Genomic DNA, 9,559 nt, shown 5'->3' with positions numbered 1-9,559 from the left:
TTCATAATGTTTGTGACAGATACACATGCACATACATTTTTGAAAGATTAGAAAGAAGCAGCTCCGTATACAGTGGTATTGAATGATATCCAAGACATATTACTATATGACAAGCAAAACAAGGGAAGTATGAGTATTGATACTTTTTAATATTTTTAATGGAAAATGTCAAACACATACAAAAGTAGAGAGAGAAAGATAATGCACCCTATGTAGCTATCCCCATATTCATGATAATAAACTCATGGCCATGCTTGTTTCTTTTTTTAAAAAAATAATTTTTTATTGATCTCAGAGAGGAAGGGAGAAGGAGAGAGAAAAAGAAATGTCAATGATGAGAGAGAATCATAGATTGGCTGCCTCCTGCACACCCCCTACTGGGGATCGAGCCTGCAAGGTGCCCTGACCAGGAATCTAACCATGACCTCCTGGTTCATAGGTTGAAGCTCAACCACTGAGCCACACTGGTCAGACAAGCCATTCTTATTTCATACATGCCCCCTCCCATTCCCTTGTACCCCACTTGATTATTTTGGAGCAAATCCCAGACACTTTTGTATGTATCTCTATAAGCATCCTCATTCATTCATTCATTCATTCATTCATTCATTCTCTCCCCCCTCCATAAGCACATTACTTCTAAAAATAAAAACCCATCAATAATTCTTTCACATACTCAAATATCCAGACTGTGTTCAAATTTCCCAGATTTCTTCAGAAGCTTATTTTTTTTAACAGTGATTTATTAGAATCAGGTCCAAACAAGATCTACACTTTGTGTTGTTTGAAATGTCTTTTAATTTATAGCCCTCCCCTTCTTTTTATTCCTTTTGCAATTTATTTGTTAGGGAGGGAAAAAAAGTTGTTTAATTTATAGCTTCCCCCATCCTGCCTTTCTTTCCTCTTGGCAATTTATTTGATGGAAGGAAGGAGAAAAGAAGGTTATTAGTCCTGGAGAATTTTCTGCATTCTGGATTTTGCTGATTGCATCCTCATGGCATTATTTGTCATGCTGGTGACAGATTTTACTCATTTGCTCCATTCAGGTCCTCTTCCAGCCTTCTCCACTCTGGTCTTTGCCCCCAGGAGACTGACCTGTGGGGACTATATCAGCCAGGCTCTCTGGCTTCAGTTGGGCTTGGCCAATAGGGAGCCCTGGTAGGAATGGGAGGGAGGGAGGGAGGAGAATGAGGTCACACTGTTTATTTCCCTGGCTCCCTCCCTGCTTTGTCTGTGCTTCATGACTGAAGGTGACAATTTCTCTCAAGACCCTTGCTCTACACAACTCCCTCCCCTTCCAGGTTCTGGTAATCTCTCCCTCCTACTGGTAAAGGCTTCTCTGCTGCTCATACCAGGATCCTGCACTACCCATCACACTCTGCCTTCCCTTTGAAAATACCCCCTCTGCTAATTGTGCTAATCTGAGTTCACCATCTGCTTCCTGGTAGAACCCTAACATACAATGTTTCTATGTCCCAGTATTTCCAGTGAACTGGCAGTTAAATCTGAGGGTTTGATCAGATTCAGGTTAAAATTTTTTGTAAAAGAATAATATATAAAGATATAAAAAGTTCTATATAAAAGACGTCATGTAAATCAGTTAAATAAACTTAATTAAATGAGCAAAAGGGGCCTTAAACTTAACAAGCAATTCAAAGAAGAAATACAAAAAAAAAAAAAAGAGAGGGGGACAGCAAGATGGCGGCGTAGGTAAACACCGGAGACCGCTGCCGCATACAACCATTTCAAAAATACAACTAAAAGACGGAACGGACATCACCCAGAACCACAGGAAGGCTGGCTGAAGAGAGACTCTACAACTAGAAGGAAAGAGAACAGCAAACCGAGGCTCAGAGGAGGTGCAGTGTGGAAAATACAAAGGTACCGAGGTGCGCGCGAAAGCGGGCTGGTGGCTGAGGGCGCGGTTGTCGTTTTCGGTCGGGAGTGAGTCTCAGACTCTGGGCTCCAGATCCGGGCGAGTCTCTGGGGATTCAGACTCAGACGGGAGAAGCGGGATTATCCGGCATCAGTTGGGAACCTGAGGGCAGCTTTCTCTCCGAGGTTTGCAGCGGCTGCCGGGGTTCTGAGAAGCAGAGCTCTGGGAACGGGACTGAGAGCGGCCATAACTGCTCCCTCCGCCGGCCCTGTTGAGCCCGCCCCGCCCAAGCCCTGCACAGAGCCATTTGCCGATCGCCTCAGGCAAGGGCTGGATTAGCGCCTTCCCAGAAGACAGACGTTTTCCACAAGGCTGGTTCCTACAGCCAGTCGGCCTGGTGGTCAAATCCCTCTAGTGTTAACTACAACAATTAAGGCTTGGCTAGAACAAGACTGCGCACAAAGACCACAAGGGGGTGCACCAAGAAAGCATAAAAGATGCGGAGACAAAAAAACATTACAGAAATGGAGGATATGGAGCTAAGAATCGCAATTTTGAGGGCTTGCTATAAACTTGAGCAGAGCCTCACGAAAACTAATGAGACCCTCGATGCTACGATAAAAAAATTAGAAAGTAAGCATACACGGACTGAAATAAAGAATATTATACCCAATAGCAGACCAGAGGAGCACAAGAATCAAACCAAAGATTCGACAAAAAACACCCAACTGGAAAAGCAAAATGAAAAAAGAATCCAAAAGTGTGAAGATAGTGTAAGGAGCCTCTGGGACAGCTTCAAGCGTACCAACATCAGAATAATAGGAGTGCCAGAAGATGAGAGACAGCAAGATATTGAAAACCTATTTGAAGAAATAATGACAGAAAACTTCCCCCACCTGGTGAAAGAAATGGACTTACAGGTCCAAGAAGCGAAGAGAACCCCAAACAAAAGGAATCCAAAGAGGACCACACCAAGACACATCATCATTAAAATGCCAAGAGCAAAAGACAAAGAGAGAATCTTAAAAGCAGCAAGAGAAAGAGACTCAATTACCTACAAGGGAATACCCATACGACTGTCAGCTGATTTCTCAACAGAAACTTTGCAGGCCAGAAGGGAATGGCAAGAAATATTCAAAGTACTGAATACCAAGAACCTACAACCAAGATTACTTTATCCAGCAAAGCTATCATTCAGAATTGAAGGTCAGATAAAGAGCTTCACAGATAAGGAAAAGCTAAAAGACTTCATCACCACTAAACCAGTATTATACGAAATGCTGAAAGGTTTCCTTTAAGAAGAGGAAGAGGAAAAAGGTAAAGATACAAATTGTGAACAACAAACATGCATCTATCAACAAGTGAATCTAAGAATCAAGTGAATAAATAATCTGATGTACAGAATGAACTGGTGATTACAATGAATCAGGGACATAGAAGGGGAATGGACTGACTATTCTTGGGGGGGGGGGGGGGAAGGGGAATGGGAGATGCGGGAAGAGAATGGACAAAAATCGTGCACCTATGGATGAGGACAGTGGGTGGGGAGTGAGGGCGGAGGGTGGGGCGGGAACTGGGAGAAGGGGAGTTATGGGAAAAAAAGAGGAACAAATGTAATCAGAACAATAAAGATTTAATTTAAAAAAAAAAATTTTTTTGTAAAAATACTTCATGGATGGCCCACTGGCATGGCTCAGTGATTGAGTGTTGACCTATGAACCAGGAGGTTGGGGTTTGATTCCTGGTCAGGGCACATGCCCAGGTTGCGGGCTCAATTCCCAGTGTAGGGCGTGCGAGAGGCAATCAATCAATGATTACCTTTTTTTTTTAATGTATTTCTTTATTGATTTCAGAGAGGAAGGGAGAAGGAGAGAGAGAGATAGAAACATCAATGATGAGAGAGAATCATTGATCGGCTGCCTCCTGCACACCCCCTACTGGGGATCGAGCCCGCAACCCAGGCATGTGCCCTTGGCCGGGATCAAACCTGGGACCCTTCAGTCCGCAGGTTGACGCTCTATCCACTGAGCCAAGCCGGCGAGGGCCAATGATTATCTCTTATCATTGATGTTTCTATCTCTCTCCTTCTCCCTTCCTCTCTCAAATCAATTACACACACACACACACACACACACACACACACACACATATATATGCATTCCTTTACATAAATGTAAAAAAAATACTTCATGGATGATGTTCAATGTCATATTGTTATCACACTAGAAGGAACATGCTATCCATCCATTATAATGATCCCATCAACTTTTCACTAAATGGTGTTTAGATGTCGTGGATGGTCCTTGTCCCTTGCTGTTATCAGGAGTTCGAAAATGGTGGGATTCTATCATTTCTTCTTCATGTATTAGCTGGAAATCCTCTACAAAGAAAACTTCCCTTATCATCGATTTGGTTACCCTGGGGCACAGTTGGTTCAGGAAAAGCAGGATCAATGCCTGCTTCTTCCTCTTTCTCATTTTTCTAAAGGTATGACCTGGTTTCTCCAGAGGTAACCAATGATGAAGTCATGGATTTTAAGATTTGATGTTTTATTGGTTCATTTTTATTCTTTCTGATGCTCAAATTGTCCCATTCCCTGGCCAGCAAGAGCCACTACAAGTCAGCTGCTGAGCTCTTTAGATACAGTCTCAGGAGTCTTCATGAGTCTTTCATACTTTCCTTGCTTCTAATGCAACAAGGTATTCCAGGCTCATCTCGTATAGTTCCTGCCTCAGAACTGGAATCAGCCATTTCTCCAAGGAGCCCTGGTTCCTTTTAATGAGAAATGGTACTTGAGAAGCCACAGTAGGCATGTCCCTGGACACTGAGCTGTTCGTTATTTCTAGATTGTATTTCAGCTAAGAAAATAATACTTTCAGAGAGAAGATACATCACGTGCTCATACTGATATTTGTGATTTAGCCTGGCCGGTGTTGCTGAGTGGTTGAGTGTCGACCTATGAACCAGGAGGTCATGGTTTGATTCCCTGTCAGGGCACATACCCAGGTTTCAGACTTGATCCCCAGTGTAGGGTGTGCAGGAAACAGCTGATCAATGATTCTCTCTCATCACTGATGTTTCTCTCTCTCTCTCTTCCTCTCTGAAATAAATTTTAAAAATCTTTAAAAATAAAAATAAAAATAAAAATAAAGAACGAAGGAAAGAATGTTCATGTGTCCAAACCACCAGACATCTGGAAGATTACCATCTCAGACCAATCCAGAGACTCAGAATGCAATACTATTTCTTTTCAAAGATGTAATTTTTACTATAAGAACTCTCAACCTTTCTCTCTCTCTTTTTTTTTTTGCGGGGGGGGGGGGACACTCTGAGTGCTTACCTGGTAGTATTTCCAATTTGTAAACCCTAAGACCCTTGAATAAAATTTGGTCATTTTCGATTTTGGCAAGCCTCCTGATTCATTTACATTCAGTTGACACCATTAACCCGACTCCCACGCAGTCTCCAGATGGTTGCCCAGGCTAGTTAAGGGCTGGCAGGATAAGCTATGCCCACTCCCAGCCAGGTGTTTTATCAAAATGCTATGCAGGCCAAGTGTGACAGGAAAGTGCCAAGCAGCTGAATTCATCTCCCAATTCTTGTCCACGTTAAGGAATGACTACCAAGAGAATCCCACTTCATTTCTTCTGGAACATTTCCAAGAGACTATCTAGCTAAGCCCAGGCCAGAAGCCATCCTATAAAGCATTCCTAAGAATGTGCCAGCTGAGACTAGTGCCAAGGAAATGTTCTCCCACCCCCACTTTCCGATGCCAGAAAGTGAATGTACAGGTAAATACAAAAGATCATATTTTTAGATTTCTCCAGAAGACTGTTGACTAAGTAATGTTAACAATGTGTTATGGCCCTAGCTGGTTTGGCTCAGAGGATAGAGCGTCAGCCTGCAGACTGAGGGTCCCGGGTTCTATTCTGATCAAGGGCATATACTCAGGTTACAGGCTTGATCCCCAGTAGGGGGTGTGCATGAGGCAGCCAATCAATGATTCTCTCTCATCATTGATGTTTCTCTCTCTCTCTCTCTCCCCCTCTCCCTTCCTCTTTAAAGTAAAAAAAATATGTCTTTTAAAAAAACACACAAAGTATTATGTATGGGGTTTATAAACTAAGTAATAGTGAAACACGTGACACCAATAACAAATACCCAAAGTGGGAAATGAAGTTGTGGTAACATACTTACATTGTATGTGAAGGGTAAGAATTCATTCAAGGCAGATGGTAATAAGTTAAGGAATCATACTGTAATCTATAAGGCAACCACCAAAACATAGAGGCATAATTAGAGGGGGTAAAATGGAATGCTGAGAAATTACACATGGCTAAATGATTTACTTTGGCCAGCGAAAGGTGTGATATATGTCACTTCTGGGTAGGCGCATTTCAGAGCCAAGACTTGGCTCTTGCTGTTCGGTTTCCTTGTTTTGTGTTGAGGCGGCAGGACCGCAGGATCGTGTGCAGTGATTGTGTGGAACAATGCATTCCCACACCCACATGCCACACACTTGCTGACATTCACTGGACATTCAGCATAAGAAATAAACTTTGTGTTAAGCCTCTGAGATTTTTGGTATTTGACGGATACACTTGCATTCCTGGAATAAAACCCACTTAGTCACCATGTATGTATTATTTTTTAAGGTGCCGGTGGAGTCTGTTTGTAAATAATTTACTTGTTTACTTCATTAATATTTTTAAGTTTGAGATTAATCTATGGTTTTGTGTGTGTGCAATCTATCAGATTTTGATAACAATGACATACTTGTTACATAAAAACAATTTAGCCCTGGCTGGTTTTGCTTAGTGGTTAGAGCATTGGCTGGTGGACTGAAGGGTCTCGGGTTTGATTCCCTGTCAAGGACATGTGCCTCGGTTGCAGGCTCGATCCCTAGCCCCGTTCAGAGTGCAAATGGGAGGCACCCAATTGATGTCTCTCTCTCTCTCCCTCCACTCTCTCTATAAAAAAATCAATGGAAAAAATAGCCTCAGGTGAGGATAAATAATAATTTAGATTACTTCTCTTGTTTTCTATGCTTGGAAAAAAGTTTAAAGAACATTAGAAACATCTATTCTTTAAAGGCTAATAGAATTCTACGAACTTAACTGGACCTGGAACTTTTTTGAGGGGAAGCTCTGTGACAACTTTCTTAAGTTCATCTATGGAAATGGGTCTGTTTGGATTTTATATATCTCTACTAGGGTTAGTTTGGGTATATTACATTTTCCTTAAAAATCTATTTCACCTAGATTTTTTTTCCAGATGTATTTGCAGTTAATGATTTTACTCTTGTTTTGATAATTATTTCCTTATTATTTTGTGTATTTGTGCTTTCTTTCTAGTTTTAAATTTTTGTTGTTTTTTTCCTAGTAGTTAAATTGTGTTGATTTAAAAAAAAAAAAAAAGACGTTTCTTTACTGTTCGGCTCACTGGCAACCTTGAATTCCCTGGGATGAAATCTAAAACTGGCCCCTAGATCAACTGAAGGGGCAGGCCAGTTCAGATTGGCAGGTGGCAGGTTTAATATGCAAGGGACCTTACATACAAGGCTTGTCTTGGGGCAGCCATCAGCCAGAATCTTAAGTTTATATAACTTAACAAGCTCAGTCATGTACAGTACAGAAAGATGGTCTCAGCAACACTTGATTCTCTCAAGGCTGCAACCTTTAAACAGCTCCAGCTATGGGAACCGACAGGTCCACCACCAAGGTCAACCAGGGGTCACCTCTTCTCAATGGTCTCTAACACTTCTCATCTTTGTTTTCTAATTATCCTTTTATCTTTCTATATTATATATTGCTGCTAGGAAGCCTGATGACATCTAACTTTTATTGTATAAGCCACTTTGTCTTTTTGCCTGGAGGTCCAGAGGATTTCTTTTTTTTTTTACTAAGACCTTTCTCAGAGTTGACATAATTTTAGTAGGCTCTTTCTTAAATTGACACTTCTGAGTCAACTTTCCCAAGTATGCACACAGTGTGTCTTTACAGTATTTATATTCAGGGTGTTTTCTTTTCATGGGGAGGAAAGTTTTATTGAATTACCATGCTAAAAATTAATTTTGTTCCATTTTCTTCTTCTATTCTCATCAATATAAAATTCAATATAGTTGAATTTTCAACAATATTAAATTTAATTAGATTGCCTTTGCCTCTTTTTCTTGTCACTTTCTCTTATTTTCTCGTTCTCTTTTTTTCGGTTGAATATCTTCCCCTTGTGCATCTTGAATTTAGGTTTCTGATACTTTAATTCAATTCGAGTCCTGTCAGTTCCCATTCACTTCTACCTGTTGTTTGGTCATCTCCATCAAGTTTTTCATTTGTGCTGTGCTGTCTCACTGCATTTGCTTGTCCAGTTGTTTTTAATTCCTGTTGGAACGTTGCATTACATTTTTCTTCTACCTATAATGGCTTTTTTTTTAATAAGTATGTTTTACCTGCTAAAATGTTTGAATTTTCTGGTTTTGGTCTCTTCCTACTATATTCCCATAAAGATGCTGCAGTTTCATTGTATTAACGTGGACATTTGAGCATGCTAGGTTTACCTAAACAACGATTAGCAGGAGGATACAGTAAGAAGCCAGGCAGGGAGAGGGTTTGGGTGGTTTTCTGTTTCTCAAGGACTCCCCCTCCTGGTGCTAGTGAGACACAGATTCATTAATACTTGGCACCTTTTGTAGACAGGCTTTCTCGGGTTCTGTTGCTTTAGTAAGTCTATCACCAGCCCCTCTGTGCTCTCCATTACACCACCTCTGGCTTCCGAGGTGCCGAGCTCACCCCCAGAAGGGGTGCCTCACCAAGACCGTCAGTCCTGTGCACTTTCCACACCCTTCTTCTCTACTCCTTCCCTGCCAGAGCCAGCTTACCTGGGTAAAGCTGTTGCCATCCAGGTGCTGATATTGCTAGGACTCCTCCAATTTACTGGCAAGTTATTTGTTTCCTTTTAAAAAAATTATCTTTATTATGTAAAGTATTACAGATGTCCCCTTTAACTGCTTCCCCCATTAAGTCTACCAGACCTGAGGCCCTGAACCTTCGTTTTCCTGTTGAAGTGCTTGGTTCATCAGCCGCTCGTTTCATTGTGAATTTTCAAAATTTTTTCACGTCAATCCACACAAAGTCAATTCAAACACATGGGGGCAGACATTTGCAATGGCTAACCATGAGGTTTGACCACGATTGGTTGGTTATTTTTAGTTTGTGACGCATTTTTTTCACGTATTAGGCAAAGTACCGAAAATTAGGTACGGCGGTCTGGTAGGGTTAACCTCCTGCATATTTGCTTCTATATGGCTTAACAACGTCCCACCTGCACTCACACTCATTCCCAGACTAACCTGCTCATCTGGGTGAGTTTCCTAGGGCAGCCGTAACAAATTACCATAACTTGGTGCCTAAAGCAACAGAAACTTATTCTTACAGTGCTGTTTACCAAATCAAGGTGTCACCAGGGCCACCTCCCTATGAAGGCTCGAGGGGAGAATCCTTCTTTGCCTCTTCCTGCTGCTGGCGGCTCCTGGTGTTCCTTGGCTTTTAGCTGCATCACTCCAATCTCTGCCTTCACACAGCCCTCTTCCCTATGTGTCAAACCTTTCTCCTTTCTCTCATGAGGACACCAGTCATTGGATCCAAGTCCCCCCTAAAGGCTAAAGCTCTCATGGCTTAACATAAT

The 9,559-nt window shown here is 41.7% G+C and overlaps 1 protein-coding gene across 1 annotated transcript in view; it reads right to left on the bottom strand.

The window, feature by feature from the left end:
- Window positions 1-361: 361 nt before the first annotated feature.
- ACTR5 (ARP5 actin related protein 5 homolog) overlaps window positions 362-9,559 on the bottom strand; it is a 29,437-nt gene continuing 20,239 nt past the window's right edge. Inside the window, exon 12 of the mRNA XM_014452620.2 lies at window positions 362-1,155. Within this exon, the coding sequence (XP_014308106.1) occupies window positions 1,043-1,155 (113 nt within the window). The 3' untranslated portion in view covers window positions 362-1,042. The remainder of the gene's footprint in view (window positions 1,156-9,559) is intronic.

This window comes from Myotis lucifugus, unplaced genomic scaffold (genome assembly GCF_000147115.1).
Source record: "Myotis lucifugus unplaced genomic scaffold, Myoluc2.0 scaffold_16, whole genome shotgun sequence".
Taxonomy (NCBI): domain Eukaryota; kingdom Metazoa; phylum Chordata; class Mammalia; order Chiroptera; family Vespertilionidae; genus Myotis; species Myotis lucifugus.
Note: the sequence above shows the minus strand (reverse complement) of the source record. Positions and strands in the feature narration are given on the sequence as shown.